General features: G+C 42.4%; 1 protein-coding gene across 2 annotated transcripts in view; it reads right to left on the bottom strand.

Moving 5' to 3' along the window:
• Positions 1–20,459, bottom strand: part of PTPRG (protein tyrosine phosphatase receptor type G) — a 595,254-nt gene that overhangs the window by 105,680 nt on the left and 469,115 nt on the right. For both annotated transcript variants that reach the window (XM_073644646.1, XM_073644647.1), the window contains one exon: positions 17,865–17,988. In XM_073644646.1, coding sequence (XP_073500747.1) covers positions 17,865–17,988 — 124 coding nt within the window. The remainder of the gene's footprint in view (positions 1–17,864; positions 17,989–20,459) is intronic.

Raw genomic sequence — 20,459 nt, 5'->3', positions numbered from 1 at the left:
CCAATTGACATCATTGAGGAAAAAATTCACTTCCCGACACCAATCTGGATTAATTAACTATCACTAAGCATAAGATGTAATTTTATTGTTCTCAAGAAAGGCGTCCAGGCCTCTCTTGAACTCATTAAGTGAGTTGGACATCACCACTTCCTCTCCCAGAGAGTTCCAGAGTCTCACGGCTCTGACCGTAAAGAATCCCCTTCTATGCTGGTGCAGGAACCTCCTTTCCTCCAGACGCATAGTGTGCCCCCTCGTCTTTGTCACCATCCTTGGTATAAACAGGTCATGGGAGAGATCTCTGTACTGCCCCCTGATGTATTTATACATGTTTATGAGGTCTCCCCTAAGCCTTCTCTTTTCCAACGTAAATAGGCCTAATTTTGACAACCTCTCTGGGTATTCTAGTCCCTCCATTCCCTTTATTACCTTAGTCGCCCTCCTTTGTACCCTCTCTAGCTCCAATATGTCTTTCCTGAGCACCGGAGCCCAGAACTGTGCACAATATTCTAAGTGAGGCCTTACCAGCGCTTTATACAGAGGAAGAACAATGTTCTCATCATATGCCCCTATTCCTCTTCTGATGCATGCCATGACTCTATTTGCCTTCGCAGCTGCTGCCTGACACTGGGCACTCCAATTTAATTTGCTATTAACCAAGACGCCCAGGTCCTTCTCCATGTCACATTTCCCCAACGTTTTCCCATTTAATATGTATGGGTGACTGCTGTTTTTCTTTCCCATGTGCATGACCTTACATTTATCGGCATTGAACCCCATTTGCCATTTTTTGGCCCAACTCCCCAATTTATCTAAATCCTCCTGCAGCTGTGCCCTGTCCTCATCTGTATTAACTACTTTACAAAGTTTAGTATCATCTGCAAATATTGCTATTTTACTATGCAACCCTTCCACTAGATCATTAATAAATATATTAAATAATATAGGGCCCAAGACAGACCCTTGAGGCACCCCGCTAGTAACCCTGACACCCCCTGAGCTTACTCCATTGATAACCACCCTCTGCTTTCTATCACTCAGCCAGCTATTTACCCACTTGCACACATTATCCCCCAGACCAAGCATTCTCATTTTATATACCAACCTTTTGTGTGGCACGGTATCAAACGCTTTGGAGAAGTCAAGGTATACAACATCCACTGACTCTCCCCGGTCCAGCTGTGAGCTCACCTCCTCGTAGAAGGCCATCAGGTTTGTTTGGCAGGAGCGATCTCTCATGAATCCATGTTGATATGGAGTTAGACAGTTATTATCATTAAGATATTCTACAATAGCATCTCTAAGAAATCCTTCAAACAATTTACTCACAACAAGTAATTTTCTAAGTTGAATAACCTTTGATTAGTGGAGAGAATTAGCAAGAAAAAAAAAAAAGAAAGTAGTCATTGTCAAAATGGTAATTAAAGGTCCCAGAGGTCCATCAATTAAATATTTGTGGTCCTAGTTGCAATGAAAGTCATTTTGTAATGAGAATACTTTAAAAGTCCCCCTTCCCCCATTTTACTTGGAGCTGCAGTACCATTCACAGCCACTACATGATGTAAGTCGCTGCATTGTGCCACAGTCACTTCAATCAGCTGATCAGTAGGGTACCTGGATTTGGACCTTCACCGAACTGATGATCTATCCTAAAGCTGACCATACATATTAGATAGTGCTCAGTCAAACATTAGTTATGGCTTCTGATTTCCCCATTGACGTGCGTGCTCAGCTTGGCACAGTGTTCATGTGTTTTCAATGGGGAGAGAAGAGAAAACTGTGGATTATCTATCCTAAAAAAACAGAAGAATCGGGTGATAAAATCCCAACTGCCTGATCCTTCTCTCCTGTATATCATCTGTTGGAGGAGAGTCAGGAGGCCCACTGGCTGGCCGTGTACACTAGACAGGGCGAGGCCTCGTGCAATACAAGTGTATCGCGCAAGGCCGGGGCCACAGACCGGAGGTATGTATAACTCATACATATCCTCCAGTCCCGGCTCAGAAACCGGCGGATCCCTGCAGCGCATAGTGCATGCGCTGGGGGAATTCAGAAGTCTGCAGTCACACAGAGTGACTGCAGACTTATCGACTTGGGCTGGACAACACCTTTAAAGGATCTGTCTGGAATAGAGAAGTTATCCCTTACCCATGAGATAGGTGATTACATTGATCTGTGGGGGTCCGACCCTCACCAGTCGGCAGAATGGGACAATTTTATCCCCATTAGAATGCTCAGCTCAGCTTTTTTTCCCAGCTGCACCACAGAGGCTAAATGGAGAAGCGGTCAGGCACGTGCACTATGGGGTTATGGGAATAAAAGATTAGACTCATCAACGACAACCATATTTCATGTACAGGATTGGTCATTTTAAAGGAACTGATTCTAAAACGGACTTCCTTCTTCCAAAAACAGCGCCATACCTGTCCAGTGGTTGGGTGTGGTATTGCATCTGCGTCTTTCATTTCAATGCAGCTGAGCTGCAATACTACACAACCCATAAACAGGAGTGGGGCTATTTCTGGATTTTTTTTTTCAATACTGTCCAACCCCTTTAAATAAGCCAAAAGCAAAAAAAAAAATCAAATGATAGGATATGTATTTTCAGCTATTAATGCCTAGTCATGTCTAGTTTCCTTAGTGCAGAGACATTCTGTGCTGAAATACTGTGGGGCAAGTAACATCTGAAAGCGAGGCCTTCAATGACGCAAACACAAGTCTGAACAGGAGCCATCGGGACGCGACATCATCTCCCGGCCAAAATTTTCCCTAGAACTAATCCGGCATTGTAGTTTTAAAATGAATAATCACCCAGCGCTGAAAGTTTCACATATAAGAATATCCAACTCGCGTGCAGGAATACTAAAAGGTTTCAATGGTCTCTCAATGAGGAATGAACGACAGAAGCGATTACAGAAATGCTTGCACCAATAAATCTCAGCCAGACATTTCATGTGATGTGAAGCCTACGAGATACAGTCTTAAAAATGCATAATGCATCAAAATGGGAACCTTGAATTAAAAAAGCGGCGGCGTCCAATTTAAGGCTCGACATTATCTGACCTTTACGATTCTTCTTTTCTTCTTGAATTGACTATTTTGGGGTTGACGCTACACAAAAAAAAAGTAAAAAAAAAAATTTTGCTTTGTTTTACTATTGGAAGCTCGGAATATAAAGCTGCACAGTGTAAATAGCCTGTTACCTCGCAGATAGAGCCAGCAGTCAACCAAGTCAAATTTATAAGAGGTAGCTTGGGATCAGAGCTTCAATTTAACTCGCGCCCGATAGCAATGACGGATTTGTAGCATAGCTTCTCCAAAATAAATAAAGACTGCAGGTTGTGGATAGAGGTGAACAGTGCAGACATCAAATGCCTCCGACACAGTATCTAAACGGATATAAAAAATGCAGAACACAAACCCTCCTGATCCGCATGTAAATATTTGTAGAGGGAAGTGAGGGCGAGAGGGAACACGGGATTTAACTCTACGCTTTGTACGTATATTTTATATTCTACCATTAAGGTGTGGGCAGCAGTCAAGATGTCGAAAACAGCAGAGATGCATGGTGAATTAAGTCAACTTGCTTGAGCTTTGAAAGTGACGACCAATTTTTTTTTTTTTCCCAGAGCCAGAAAGGTGGCCAGGGCAGTTGACATTGCCCTCTCCCCCTCAAATCCAATTGCATAAAGTGTTTTAGCCAGAAGAGGGTAAGGATGCTTTCACATTGCGTTTAGGCACCCGTTCCTTGGCCCCGTCGGAAAAACTGGATTCGGACGTATGCATTACTATAATGGTGCTGACAAAGCCAAAGTAGGCTGTGTCATGCATCATTTTCGGGAGTGCATGCCTACTGGAGGTGCACACTTGGATGTAGTAGACGGAGTCCGGGTGTTCGCCTCCAGTAGGCGTATATGCCCAAAAATGATGCACGGCAGAGCGCACATTCGTTCTGCCGGCACCATTGCAGTTTATAAATATCAAAAACTGACCGTCACTGCGAAACAGAAAACAGGTGTCAATAGGTGCAAGCTAAGAGTAACCACCTCATATATAACTAACAAATAATGTTGCACTTTGTAATGCTATAGCGTACAAACATGAAATATAATAATAATAATCTTTTTATTTATATAGCGCCAACATATTCCACAGCACTTTACAATTCAGACATTATGGGCACTGTTCCCATTGGGGCTCACAATCTACATTCCCTATCAGTATGTCTTTGGAATATGAAATTGGAACTGCATTACTGCTCTAGAAAATAGATTAAAATGAAGATGCTTAGCACTCAAATTGGCCAATTCATGTCTGCCTGCCAGCCAACGACAAGGCTATACTCTTTGTTGGAAACCTATCCTAATATGATACCTCTCCTGGGCTGAATCAGGTATCATAATAGGATAGGTTCCCAGCAAAGAGGATCGCCTTATCGTTGGCTAGTGGGCAGACATGAATTGACCAATTTGTGTGCTAAGCATCTTCATTTTAATCTATATTCTACGACAGTAATGCAGTTCCAATTTCATATATTTCATGTTTGCATGCTATAGCATTACACAGGGCAGCTTTGTTGACCTTTATAGCCTATGGCCCCGTCGGCACATAAGTCCGAATCCCGTTTTGCAAAAGGTTCGGGCGTAAGCCCGGATGTGAGCCACTGAATGGGTGCCTAAATGCAATATGAATGCGCCCTAAGAGTAAAGATCCCCCATACACTCAAAATAGCTGTCGGCAGAATAATGGTGGAGCCAATCATTCAGCCGACAACTGTCTTGCCCGACTCTCTTTCGAGTGCTACGGTGTTCTTTGTCCCAGACATGGTGGTGGCTTATCCCTTTGAGAACAAAATGATCCGCAGTCTGAAATTGGACATGAGGGATCCTTATCTCCCCTGACATTATCTGATTGGGGTAGAGTCAGGGCTTCCAATGCACATTAGACTGTTGGACGAACATAACAGCATTGTGTTTGGACAATGTTAGTCTAATGTGTATGGGAGTCTTAAAGGCAAAAAAGAAAGATGCAACATTTCTCACCTATTCTGAGTTACTTTCTTGACCAGCCACATAGCATTAAGCTGGCCATACACATGAGCACTCGGCTTGTCTAAGCATGTGTTTTTAATGGGGAAAGAGGAAAACTCTGGTAAAAGCTGGTCTCTGCTGAAAACTAAATAATCAGGTGTTGAAATTTCAAACTTCTTAATCATTTTTTTCTCCCCCAAATTGTCAGGTGAGAGACGGGAGGCCCTCAGACAGCAGATGGACAGCTGGTTCAACCGAAACCAGTGGTGTGCGCCAATTTTCATCTAATGTTTATGGGGACCTTTAGGTGGTGCGGAGGTTGCAGTTGTACCCAATCCTTGGTGCCTATGGAGGCCCTCAATCCACTCTTACACAGAAGACAACAGTATTAAAAATAGGGGATGGCTGTTACAGTTTTGCACTCTGTCTCAAACTAAAGTTGGTTATGATGTCTAATGTACTCTTTAATGTCCATGTCAAGTAGGACAGGTATTGCAGCTTACAGTCAGCACTATCTTCACCCTAATTAAGTTGGTCACTTTGGTGTTATAGCACCAATAGGTCATGAAATCAATCCCTGTCCATAAATACTGTACCAAAATTTTAATAACCAAAATTAGGACATTTAAGCCCCATCTTGGCAAGCCCTGAAAACACTACTTTTGAAAAGGTTTTGCACACAGGATTTTTGGCGCAAAAATCAGAACTGATGTTGTGTATGGCAGTCCATAATTCCCATTGGAGCAAATGGGATCATAATGGGGGATCCACCTCTATGATCCAGAAAAAAACATCTTTAGGGACCTAAGGGCAACATTGTAAAAGGGGTTCTCTCATATATAATGCATACAAGAATATTATATACAGATATATCCTCATCAGGTCCATACCAGTACCAACTAACCAAGGTTAAATGAATACTCTGAAACCTCTTCATTTCAGCAGAACTGGCAGACCCAATCTCTCCCCCGACAAGTGATGTCAGGGGACATAAATATTAGGCAGTCTAAACTCAAATACCTGATTGTGCAGTGGAATATGCAGCATTTTTCTCACCTCTTCCTACAGAGAACACATGGATGCTTAGCCAAGCTGAGCCTTCATGTGTATGGGGAAGTTGAAAAAGATGGAAGTCGGCCAAGGCAGCCATTAGGCCAATAGATATCTATGGCAAAATGCATTCCACAAGGTAGTACAACTGATGCTAGTCACTACCCACGGACAAGCAGTCAGGCAGGGTAGTCAAATGTTCCGGGGTCAGATACCAACAGAGCACATAGTAAGCTAAAAAGAGGAAAGACAAGGGTGAAGTCAGGTCACGGTTCAAGGTCAGAATACCAGAAAGATAGCGGATCAGAGCAAAGGGGCTAGGCAAACGGATTGTCAGAACGAGCTCCAAGGTCAGGCAGCAATAGATCTACAAACAGAGCACAGGAATACAAGGTATGATTGGCAGTGATCTAGGGCTGACAACTTAGCTAAGTAGCTAGGAATAGGGAACACCTGAAGGAAGCTCAGCACCTCCCAGACTCAGATTGGACGGCTGAGCTGTCAATTAAAATACCGACAGCCTATCACACCCTAGCACTAGATTGGACAACTGAGCTGTCCATTACACACTAAGCGGAGGAATTGTGACAAAAACAACCAGACAGAAAATCATTTCTCTAAATGAACAAACAGATGAAAAATATAAATATACAAAAAGTTTCTAAGTAAAGGGATTCCTTAAATTTTGAGTTGTACAATTTCTAGGTAAAAGGAGCTCCCCGGTTAAGCATGACACAAAGTGGTTATGCCTAGTGCACAATCGCAGGGTTTGCTTCAGCTTCTTGTTCCTACAAGATGTATCGCTATTACAGATAGGTTATCGGTCTTCCAAGTCACTGGCTCTTTAAAAATGTATATGGAGCGATAAGGAAACTTAAATATTTATACAGTTTACTACTTGGCTGTCCTATCATCATCGGGAAGGCCAAATTTATTGTGTAAGGACTGGAAAACTAAGACAACGTCCCTTGAGCCTGGTAATTGATCACTTTATGTACAGTATTATGTAACTGTGGGTGTAAAGTGATTTGTACATCTCTAAATATGAGATATACTATATGAACACTATAAAATATGAACCTAGCAATATAGTTTAGAGCTCTGCTCACATTCACTTGGCAAATTTGAGTTCTCCCCATAGAAATGAACAGAGAACTCAATGGACAAGTATGAGAAGATATCCACCAACAGGGGGTGCGGGAGAATAAGTTTTCAGCCTTTTGGCGGAGAGTTAATTTGCATATTAGGACACAGACCCCCATTTATGATCAGGACATTTTAGTTCCTACAGTATAGCGCAAAAATCTGTTCATAAGCACTGAACTAAAGAGGCAGAAGAGCTCAGCTTGGGAACACAGAGCGGTCTACAGGCTCAATGGAAACAGTCTACATCGCCCTGAGCAGCATACTTCTGAACAGAATTTTTAGAGACCAATGTGGGTCTCAAGATCTGGACTTCCTCCGATCTGTAAGACATTCCAACACTGACAACTTGAAAAGAAAAATATAAGTACACCTTAAAGAATAAACTTTTGATTTAATGCTTGATACTTCATTACCTTATTTTGCCTCTCTGCTAAACGCCGTGCTGCGGGGCTGTTTTAGCTGCCTAGTTCATGCTCCTTTTGACATCATTTAGAACTGCTGCTTGACAATCTGTATTAGGGGGCTTTTCCATGTCAGCAGATAAGGGAGGGAAGTAAAGAGACTGAGACAGGGAAAGTGCAGGTCTCTCATTGTAAATGGAGTAGAGTTTCTTGCTTAGGGAGTCTGAACTAGGCAGTTAAAACAGCACTGTCTGTAGCATGGTGTTTGGTGAGAAGTGGGCAAAATAAGGTAATAATGAGATACATTACAAAAATTCTTAACTTAGCAATGGTTAATCAATAATAAAAAAAATGAAGTTTCGTTGGTCTTTAAAGACCAACTAAACTTTATTTTATTTTTTTATTATTGATTAGCCGTTGCAAAGTTAAGAATTTTTGTAATGTATCTCATTATTACCTTATTTTGTAGTGGCCCCCTTACCTCTTGGGCCCCTACGAGTTGCACCAATAATATGTCTGTCCCTGTTGCTCATCTACGCACGCTGAACCTGTAGCTGTGGTCCCCAAGTCCTGAACTCGGGGAAACCATAGTAGGACACTACATAATACAATGGAAAAAAAAAAAAAAAAAACTTTGAGCTCTTTCTCAGCTCCTCTTGCTGAACTTTATTAGCTTGTCAATGTCTTCCTTCAATAGACATTTGGTCTTTTTATTGATTGACGTCAACTACAGGTATATGGCCGTGTCCTACCGGTCTACCATCATTTCTAGATTTCTTTTTACCCTTTACTAGATTTTCTTTTTTTTTAACCTAAAAGTTTCCAAAGACAGACAATTTAAGTAAATATATTGATGAGACCCTGGAGGATTTTTTAGATTAGTAGACGGCAGAAGTGCTTTTGGCATTGTGAATTTAACGCCGCTGCTATTCAACCAGTAATGAATGACGACGGAGAGCCAAGGTGCATACACAATTTATGTTCCCGAGTCTCGAAAGGGTCGGCGGAGCCAATGCTGCTTTAATAGAGGTCACTAGGGAGCTGGGAAATTTAATTGTACACATAATGCAGTGTGTCTCAACTCCTGTATGAAATTGGACGTCTGTTTCTGGGTTTGATGTAGATGTTTTTCTTCTCAGCAGCTCATCAATTAGCAGCTTCGGGAGATGTTATCGGGAGCTGATAGAGAATTCATTCTGCACAGGCAGGTGACAAGGTAAAAATCATACAGATTGGTACTGTAGTCTGTGGAATAATTAAAGTTACAAAGTCACTTTGCTAAAGTTAAATACTGTATAAAGAAAAACTCATGTATGCCGAAGATGAAAGATTCCCTCCCCTCCGATACTCTCCAAAACGGGCCTTCACATTCCTTAGGAACGCATGCTTTGGCAAGAAGGTACTAATATGGACATCTACTGAGAGAGGTCACACAGAGGTATTAGGTTATATCAAGCAAAAAAGCAATTTTGCTCCAACTGGAGACTAGATTAAAGGATATGTCCACCATGTTCTGGTTAAAGGATATTCCTACCTTACGTTTATGTTATTTTAAGGGGATAAGTAATAAATAGTTCCCAAAGGTGGGACATGCATGTATCTTCAAGACTGGAGAAACCCTGACTGTACCCTAAGACTGTAGGATGAATACAGTGTTATTTACTTCCATTGGAATTACAGAGAAAGCCAAACAAAGGGATTAAAGGACCCCTGTTCTAGAAATAGGTGGGATATAACCAGGCTCGAACTTCGGTAGGCCGCTGTGAAGGCGCACTAATGAGTAGTGCCATTATACTTGATTGACAATTTGCAGGAAACACTGTCATCAAATAATTTATTAAACAAGCTAGCCAAATTAATATTACATAGAAGTGTGGCGCCCTGCTGTGCATTGGTGCCACAGAACCCAGAAGGGTGCATGGATGGACTTCTCCACAAGAGGCCCTCACACATTCACACACATCCACCCTACCACCTCACACAATTCAGAGGGAGCCCGTTAGGGATATATATAGGGAGGGTGGAGCCAGGCAGCTCAGTTTAGTCAGAAGTCAGAAGTGAGTTTTAGTCAGTCAGACTGACAGTTGAGCAGAGAGCGTGCTGACGCTCAGAGAGCAGCGAAGAGGCAGCACGCTGGCTGCTGTGCTTAGGCGAGCCAAGGCCTACAGCACGAGTGAAGGCCTAGTTAGGGACCCGAGTGTGGCCGAAGGCGAGAGGAGAAGGAAGAAGTAGCGAGGGGGCAGAGGAGCATACCAGGCTCACCCCGAGATATATACCGGACACCGGGTCCGCGCCTATGGGGACCCTTTACACCCAGTAGGGACCACCGGAACCCCTGGAGGACTACAGGTCCCAGGTTTACCAAACGCTGACTACAGTACCAGGGCTAGGAGTCACGGAGGCCCCAGCGTCCAGGGAGAGTGATCTCCAAGAAAAGGCCCTACCACCAGGTCAGCAGGTGCAAGGGAGAGACAGACAGTAACCAAGCTAGGCCTAGTTCCAGGCAGGCCAGAAGCTTAACGAGTAAAGCCACGGAGCAGGAGGCCCTATACCCGCTCACTGGGGAGAGTTCAATAGTGCGCCTTTCGCCCGGAGTACCCTGGACTGTGCCTGCATCATCACCAGTAAAGGTACTGAAGCTTACCCCCTTGTGAGAGTGTCCGTCTTTCCTCCGGGACCGTCCGGCCGTCTCTCCCCAGCATCCACCATCTACCCCTATACTGCCCTGGAGCTAGCTCTACCTGTGGAGAGCCACACCATCCCTGCTGCTGTAACACCAGCTCCAGAGGACTGCTCCGCAGAGGCACCTCCCTTTAGCCATAATCCACAGGTGGTGTCACGACCTTTCCAAATCCCCTAGAAAATCCCCCCCTTTTACTGACCGCCCTGGGTCACGGACCGGGCCAGCCACCGTGATATCCCCCACCGGCATCCACAGAGGCCCGGCTGCAGAGTACCCCACGGCCCAGGGGGTGCGTCAGAAGCAAAAGTAAAATTTGTGTACCGGGGTCAGGTTATTTTTGCATGTAGCTGAAGAGTGGGCCACAAGAATGAACGTTATTGGTGGGCCTTTGCCAACCCAGTCCGATACTGCACTGGTGGGACCCCCATCTGTCGTTCATGGTAATCCCGATAGATATGCCGTAAATGTCTAGGATGGGAAAATCTCCCTCCTTTATAGATGTATTCACTTTTGGGATAAACATTTGATGCATCAAATTATGTATCTAGATATTTTAATAGCCAAATATATAGCAAAATATCCCTTTTACTATACTTATCATTCAAGTTTCCTAGGATCCAGAACAGTTATACATCTCCCAGTAATTGATCATAGAATCATCTTATAGCTACTTAAAGGGGTAAGGGCGTTGTAGCAAATTATTTGTAGAATTATTTTGATAATGTAAAAATATTCAATTTTCCAATACACTTTCTATCTTCGTTTCTCATAGTTTTCAAGATCTTTGTTTCCAGTTATTGAATAGGAACAGCCCGTGCGCCTGCTGTAAAGCGCCCATGCGCCTGCTGTAAAGCATACATTTGAATGCTCAGGCGAGGCGGCCACCCCCATAAAAATGTACAGAAAATTTAAAAAAAAAAATCTACAATCAGAAAACTATAAAAAATGTAATTAAAAAAAAAGGATATACGTTCCCTTTAAGTTCTTACAAGATTCATTTGAAACATTTCCAGCCTTTAATATATATGTTACCATATGAAAGCAACAATTAAATGGCAGAGGGGACTCTGTTATGATCGACGTCATGGATGTGCACGTTCCGTCTGTCTCTCTCCTCCAGTAAATCAAGGTGTTTATGCAGTGTTAATGTGTTTACATCCAGAACGGATATTTAGAGAAACACAGCTGCAGCTGTTAAGATAGGGGGACGGGAAAATAGTAAGGGCTTCTTTGCCACACAATCCGTAACAAGTTATGAATCCGACTGATCTGCTACCCCACGCTTAGAAATCAGAGCCCCCTTCCACAAATCACTGCTCCGAGCCTATCACTCGCTGTTTGATTTCCCTCTGTGTGAAATATGAACACTGAGATACAGGAATACGGCTGATTTACCTCTTCCCCTGAAATTGAACGCGGCTATCAAATCAAGCTCTTAAATGCAAATGACTCCGGTAAGGAAATAAAAAGCGCGCCTGTTTCCAGGTAGCTCTAAACCACTTTATTACTCCTTGTCCTACCTCTAATTTATACATTTTCTATTGTTTTTTCAAGCTATTTGGAACCTCATTTTGACTTAACCCTTTAATAAAATGACCACCCCCCCTCCCACCCTTTTGCACATCTGTCTGCAAAATAAATTTCCATCTATTATTTCCGCTATGCTAATACTACACACATTGGCAGTATACAGCCTCCAGCTAGTGGCATATGGCGCAATTTGCATGTTTAGCAACACAAATAATCGCAGGTTTAGGTGAAACTGTGAAATATCAACATTTCTAATTAGGAATAGAATGCAGATGAGATGGCGGGATGTTTATAGGGTTCACAAAGAAAAAAATCACTTCCTTATGTCAGTAGTTTTTAACAACACTTTGGAAGAGGTCTATCAAAAGTAGTGCAACAAAAGTGTAAGAGTTGCCCATAGCAAGTCATCAGGTCTCTACTTCACTTTTTATTTGAAAATTTTTTGAAACATTTCCTTCAAAAGATGTCAGATAAATAGGTGTTTATGGAGTAAAGACAATTGGCAGTCAGTAAATCACTTGGTTTAAAAATAATGTTGTCTTATCCTCTAAAAATCACTCAAAATGACCACTAAGTGTTTCCTATCGTTTTAACTTGCAGTCCACTGCCTGTTGTCAAATGTAATCCATCTGTAGCAGCAGAGACACGGAAATGGATTACTGGAAGTGGGAGTGGGTTATTGTCTCTTTCCTTACCGGAAGTGGGGGTGGGTCATTGTCTCTTTCCCTACCAGAAGTGGGGGTGGGTCATTGTCTCTTTCCCTACCAGAAGTGGGGGTAGGTCATTGTCTCTTTCCCTACCAGAAGTGGGGGTAGGTCATTGTCTCTTTCCCTACCAGAAGTGAGGGTAGGTCATTGTCTCTTTTCTTACCAGAAGTGGGGGTAGGTCATTGTCTCTTTCCCTACCAGAAGTGGGGGTGGGTCATTGTCTCTTTCCCTACCAGAAGTGGGGGTGGGTCATTGTCTCTTTCCCTACCAGAAGTGGGGGTAGGTCATTGTCTCTTTCCCTACCAGAAGTGGGGGTAGGTCATGGTCTCTTTTCCTACCAGAAGTGGGGGTAGGTCATGGTCTCTTTTCCTACCAGAAGTCGGGGTGGGTCATTGTCTCTTTCCCTACCAGAAGTGGGGGTAGGTCATTGTCTCTTTACCTACCAGAAGTGGGGGTAGGTCATTGTCTCTTTCCCTACCAGAAGTGGGGGTAGGTCATTGTCTCTTTCCCTACCAGAAGTGGGGGTAGGTCATGGTCTCTTTTCCTACCAGAAGTGGGGGTAGGTCATGGTCTCTTTTCCTACCAGAAGTGGGGGTAGGTCATGGTCTCTTTCCCTACCAGAAGTGGGGGTAGGTCATGGTCTCTTTCCCTACCAGAAGTGGGGGTGGGTCATTGTCTCTTTCCCTACCAGAAGTGGGGGTAGGTCATTGTCTCTTTCCCTACCAGAAGTGGCGGTAGGTCATGGTCTCTTTCCCTACCAGAAGTGGGGGTAGGTCATGGTCTCTTTTCCTACCAGAAGTGGGAGTAGGTCATTGTCTCTTTCCCTACCAGAAATGGGGGTGGGTCATTGTCTCTATCCCTACCAAAAATGGGGATGGGTCATTGTCGCTTTCCCTACCAGAAATGGGGGTGGGTCATTGACTCTTTCCCTAGTAGAAGTGAGGGGCTGGTCATGGTCTCTCTAAAGGAAGAGGGGGTGAGCCAATATTCTTTTTTTCTGTACTATAAGTGGGGGCGGATCATTATTTCTTTCTCTACTGGATGTGGGGGTGGGTCTCTGCTCTGCTCCTGCTCTCCTGTTTATCAAACTTAAAACAGACATAATAGAGGCAGGCTTGAGTTGGAGGCAAGCAAACCATTTAACAATGGCAGGAGTAATGCATGCTCGGAAAGGAAGGGACGTTTTAGCACCTGTAATGCTGGCATAATGCTGATGAAGATTAATCATTCACTCAAAAAGATAGGATGGCAAATTATGAAGCAAGAGAATCAAGACCGATCCTAATAGTACTACTCTGGTATATGCACCAAAAGCAGTTTTAAATTGTGGGGGATGAAGTTATGAGTAAAATCAGGACAATTCTTTAGGGGGAAATCAAATTTAAATGATTTGAAATATTTTGGTAGTCCATATATGCAAAAGTTCCTATTGTAAAGTTGGTGACCTAGGGCCACCTAAAAAGAAAACGTCAAGAGAAAAAAACAAACAAACAAGAGCACCGCTTTACCATCAAACATTCATTAGGGAGGTTCTCCAATCCCTAAGGCAATACAATGAATGAGAAAAAATGGGGACAAAAATTATGGGGCACTACGACTATACACAATTCATAGCAAATACAAAAGGGTAGAGATGGTTCAAGCACGAGCTTGGCTGTTTCTGCCATGCTCAAAAGGCTACAATTAAAGCCATGAAGCACCTCATATTGGCCTCATCCCTTTTCCTAAAAGTTTATCCATAAGTTGGGAAACATTTTTAGTACAGCAGAGTCTGACTTTGAAAACTAGCCCAAATTGGAAGCATATGGAATATGGTGACAAGCGTACTCATATCAACGAACAAAGTTTTCACACCTAACCACCACTTGATATGTTAATGAAGGATGTCACAAATGTGTCAGGATTACTTTTCCAGGATAGGAAATGGGAGTAACTACTAAAAAGCCTTTCTTCTATCTATGTCCTTAGAATGACTACTTGAGAATTAAAATAAAAAGGCAACAATAAAAAGGTTTTGACAATCCATATTTGTTTCGTAGGTCCCTCAAAACCAAGAATCCCCATGCTAAAAGCATCATTACACTATGTCCCACTATTTTGAAATTAATGAGATGGCAGGGCTCCCGCAGGCTACTGGACGCCCAGGGCTCCCGCAGGCTACCGGACGCCCAACTTTGGAGTCACGGTTATGAAAAGGGTTTAAGTGAAGGAGTGTACTGCTTAAGGGAGATATGATAACTCTACCAGGAAAACCTGAGGTCTCCTTTTTTTCCGGAGCCTACCAATCCAGGAGATTCCCCACAGCTACACGACTCAGGAGAGTTGACAAGTAGAAACATATATTTTCAGTAGTCCTATTGATGACAATAATGACAATTACATAACATGTTGGTTCCAATTATTATTACCTCAATTATTTACCCTATTAAAACAATAGAAATTGCAAAAAATGATCTAAAAGTCGTGGATCATCCGCAATACCTAGGTCTATGCAAAGACATCAAGTTCAAAATCATTGGCAATTTCCAATATCTAGTAGCTTACAGTACATGACATCTATTAATATCATTATCCTTCCAACCATAACTGGATTTGTCATAAAGAAACATCTTCTAAATGAACACCACGCTCGTACTGGGAATGAGTAAGCAAAATGAGCAATTTAAAAGGCCGCAAACGTGCTTAATATCCCTGCCTGCTTCAAAAGACAACAAACTCTAAATGCCAGGCGGGATGCAAAAGAAAATCTCTCACAAAAGGCCTCTAATCATGGCTGACTGAGCAGAATGACATGTTAGAATAAGTCGCCGCTACTCACACCCAATCCTCAAAAAAAAAAAGTTGACATTTAAATTAGTTTTGAAAATTTGAATGCCGCAATGTTTTAGACACACTTTATACTTTACCCTGGCACAAAGTCAAAAAATATTACATCAAAAATGAAAATACTATATGTAAATCTGAGAAAATTCAGCCTTCAGGCCTGGAGAAATCTAAGAGGAAAGAACTTCAAAGCTAAATCTGCATGATAACCATGCTGGGATCTATGGATAAAGTCCACTGCATGGAAAATGCGGATATTAACCTGATCACCTTCGGTAAACTAAGAATTAAATTGTTCTCTTGAGTTCTTTACATCCTTTTTTTTTCTCAACTACAGGCCTCCTGTGCTTTCAACAGGTCAAGACTTGGGATTGTCCATGAGGAATAAAAAATATGTGGCAATGACTGTACTGTTGAAAAAAACATGACCCCTTTTGGAGGATGGCTTGAGAACCAAAGTTGAAAAACACTTCTGGTGTTCTAGTATTTTAAAAAAAAAGTAGGGTTTATAAGACCAATGATTTCACATGGGCCTATTTGGGGAACCACTGAGACCAATATGCTGATGCTCATTAGGCCTACCGACCCCCCTAACAAAGACGGACACTTGAAGCTTTCCAGGACTATATGTCATCCACTACTCCAGTACAGATACCAATCCTCGAATACTGGTTCCAATCCTTGAAAACTGATGTTGGTTGTGTGACCCAATCTTTCCTCTTCTGGAAGTGTTCTAGATCAAGTACTTTACATTTCGAAGCATGAACTTGACCGGCTTGTGGCCTTGTCCCACAATGTGTGGTCATACTTGACATTATGTTCATCTACCCACTACAGCGTAGTTTCTAAATAGTCAGACCAGTGACACGTGGAGGCTCATATACAGGACTGACAAATAGGTGTATGGGCAATATTAATACAGGGTTCAATTTTGGAACTCTGACTCGCCATTAAGATAAAGAAACAATCAGCTTGTTGGGAGAATTGGGTGGTTGAATAACTATTTAGACCTAGCTTTGTTCTTTTCCTTAAAGGGGTTGTCCAGGTGTGACATAAATATGAATCCTCAAAGCGCACGCTATCAGAATTCTACGGGGTCAGCGGTGAAAGATGGCAGTCAAGAGACAGCAAGTATGTGATATGCATACTCCTGGCCACATTCCGACTAGACGTTTGACCTTGCTCTATACAAGTACGCAAATGTCTAGTTGGAATGTAGTCAAAAGTATGCATATCACATACTTGTGGTCATGTAAAGTGACCAAGGGCGCTAGCCGTGGATGAACTGCTCCTCCATGTTGCCCTGGCACTTTAAGGAAAAATCATGTCCCAGTCCTAATGTGCTGTCAGGTGTAGGCCGCAGACCTCCTCTGTCTCAAGACCTCCATCTTTCAGAACTGCTGGACATAACTCAGGGGACACCCAGGTCAAGTTCACCAGATTGTAAAAAGCAGTATCGGGCACAACACTTGTAATTTGTTGTTTGTTTAATATAGTGCATCTTCAGCATCACTATCCACTTCTCCTGGACTATCCCTACATTTTACTGGCTCTGTCAGCCCCAGGGATTTCCCATCCAGTCGCCCAATGCACCCAGAATCCGTTACATTCCCTTCACACGGTTCAACGTTCATCTTCCCCTGAACGCCAAGGGACCACAGTAAAGCCTCCCACTGCCCCGAATGATAGATCCATACTTCCACCATCAGCCCACTGCAACCTGAACTTGACCTTGGTTAACCAACCTCCATATCTGACTGCCCATCAGGAAGTAGTGAGCTTTTGCTGGGGCTTTCCCCTCTGAATATGGGCTACTCCCAAACTTTAACTTATGTCTTTCCCTACGTCTGTAGCTGATAGATATCCTTCACAAATATTATGCATTACATTTACATACATTAAACATATTACCCATATAATGTTTACCAAAGTCTATCTTACCCTATGGTTATTACCTTATGTCCTAAAACCTAACCTATGTCTTGGGCTATTAATTTATACCTTACCATATCACAGTCTATAATCACAATACACACTAAAAACCGCAGGACATTGTTCACACTTCACATGACACAATATAAGTATACAAACGCACAACATCATTTACATAACGCGATTCGTGTCCTCAGTGGTAGGAATGCGACAGCATAGTCCACCACTCTTACAGTCACACGACTGCCTGCTCCCGGCACCTTTGAATTTCGATAGCATCCTGTGAAGATTCAAAAGTCTGCAGTCACAGTCCATAGATACTCAAGTCCGTCTTCTATTAGATATGATGGCCAACAGCCATCTCACTAAATTGATAGTTTTAGAGATCAACATTCTCAGACTGGAGTTTTTCACAGGTCTGAATTTGTACCGTGCCATAAACGTGTTCTTAGACTTCCAATACCCACGGTATTTAGTAATTTAGCTACATCACAATATAAGAAAACAGTCCGGCACACGGCACAAAACCTAACAATGACTTATAGACGAGCTCTCAATGCCTTACCTCCAGTAGACCAACACGGCGATGAGTAGAACCAAGCAGAAGAAAGTCAAGGCAGAGACGACCATTAAGGGAACAATCCATTCCATCTTGTTGGCGGAAGGGCGGCTGTCCATGCTCGAGTTAACTGTCAAACAAATTTACAATATTGGTCATCGATGATCATAAGTTGTTTTTTCTGTTGAGTTCCTAAGCCAACGATTATTACATACACACATATAAAACACGCAAGACCCTGTTATGGTAAATGTACTAGCCAAGTTTCCTTAACACTTGATCCATCATGGTGAAAGTCAACAAAGACACTTTGGTGAAAGACCATCATAATAACTGAGGGAGATTCGTTTGTGATGGGTTTCGTTTCTCGGCACAACATAGTAATATTGCTCCTGATGACATTTAGTCTTCGTTCAAGCATGGCGATATCCTTTGTTCCGTCAACCTTTCTAGTCTTTCTGATGGCAAAAATACCTGAAACCCAACGAGAACCATTAAAGTCAAAGGGACCTGTCAAACTTTGCCGATGTGCTGGATCCATTTCCATTCCTATCGCTTGTGGTTCCTTTGTACATAGATACAATGAACCCAGGGTGAACAACTCATAAATGACTTTTTAATTTCTACCTATGGTGTGCATATATATATATTCTCCCAGATATATATATATATTTACAGCACTTATGAATATTCATATACGAAGTATTGACTTGGCGCTTCAAATATACAAAATGCAGCTGCGCAAAATAAGGCAGCATAGAGCAAGAGAGCGTCCCCATATACAACACTGCTGAGCCATCATTCCCCGGTGTTATAATTTACCTCAATGGCTTTTATGAATGGTAAAGTCAATTATAGACCCGTTATGAATTGCCAGCGAGCTAATTAGAGGAATCTGGGAGGTGTCACACAGCAAAAATACAGAATCCAAAATAAATACCGAACAGAACCAAAGAGGTGATGCAAGAAGACACTGGACAGGAAAGCAGAAAGGAAGCAATAGGGAAGGCTAAACCAACAGCACAGCAGGGGTTTATTCTGTTTGTAAATCTAGGCCAGTTATCAGCAGCCACAGATACTGCCCTTTAAAAGACGGGTCTTGCAAGAGGCTAATCAGTCATATGCATGGGGATAGCGTGAATTTTCTACCGAGGCGAAAGCTGACTTTTAGACATGTCTAAGAATTAATTAGAATGGAGTGATCTAATTTGACACAACATAGCTGTGTGTGATCATCATCAGATGGAAATGACATGAGGTTTCTTAAAAAAAAAAAAAAAAAAAGAAGTGTTATATATAACCGAGCAATGGCTCACGGTGACCTGTTTTTAACATTTTTGTAGGCCAGGTAAAAAAAAAAAAAGAAAAAAAAAAAAGATGTCAAACAGCCCACAGGCCAAGGGCAGGAGATCCATTTCACAAAGTGAATGGCTTCATGTTCTACAAGGAGATTGCACCAAGTGTCTGAATATTCATGCAGGCCCGGTAGATAAAGAATGGAGGTAATGGACTTCTGCGGCATTAGCCTTAAAGGAGTTTTCCCATGAACAAAATTTAATTTCAATCAATAGATCTTGGAATAATAATAATTTCCACAATTGGATGTGTTTAAATAAAATGTTCCTGTGTTGAGATAATCTTATAAATGTGCCCCTGCTGTGTACTGTGTAATGGCTGTGTCTGACTGTACAGGGACATGGTCTGATCATACCACATCTCCTGGGCAGGAGAGGAAGCAAAAAAACTATACAGACATTACAGCAGGGGATTACAGCTGATTCTTTCTTTGAAGTAAAACATTGTTTAAAAACAGGCAGGGAAATGTTTTATCTCACAAAAAGAATCAGCTGCGATCCCCTGCAGTAATGTCTGTATACTCTTTTGCCTCCTTCCCTGCCCAGGAGCTGTGGTATGATCAGACCATGTTCCTGCACTGTCAGACACAGCCATTACACAGTACACAGCAGGGTCACATTTATAAGATTATCTCAGCACAGGAACATTTTATTTAAATACATCCAATTGTGGAAGTTATTATTATTCCAAGATCTATTGATTAAAATTAGCTTTTGTTCGTGGGAAAACCCCTTTAATAGGACTATTGCTGGTGTTAGTTGGGCCGGTAACTGGGGAGACGGCATTCCTTGTAATGCTCGTTGTGGCAGTCTAAACAAGCCATCAATCTCTCTGATGAGCGAAACGCTCATTCGTTGGGTGCAATGATATTTAGTCAGCTTAAAGCAGTGTTTCCCAACTCCAATCCTCAAGGCCCACCAACAGGTCATGTTTTCAGGATTTCCTTAGTCCTGCTCAGGTGATGGAATTATTGCCTGTGCAGGTGATGGAATTATCACCTGTGCAATACTAAGGAAATCCTGAAAATATGACCTGTTGGTGGGCCTTGAGGACTGGAGATGGGGAACCCTGGCTTAAAGGGAACCAGCAGGCTGATTAATGCAATCCCAACCATGAGAAGCTCGGATTAGAGACTGGTTGCTTAACAGCAGCCAGGTATATTTTTCTCTGAAACGTGCCGGAATTTCAGAGAACAAATACCTTGAAGATCCAGTTGGGGACCATAGGCTGTCTTTCTCAGAGTCG

This window comes from Phyllobates terribilis, unplaced genomic scaffold (assembly GCF_046119375.1).
Source record: "Phyllobates terribilis strain yellow unplaced genomic scaffold, ASM4611937v1 Scaffold_8__6_contigs__length_399053987, whole genome shotgun sequence".
NCBI classification, from domain to species: domain Eukaryota; kingdom Metazoa; phylum Chordata; class Amphibia; order Anura; family Dendrobatidae; genus Phyllobates; species Phyllobates terribilis.
This window is presented reverse-complemented; position numbering and strand designations above follow the sequence as displayed.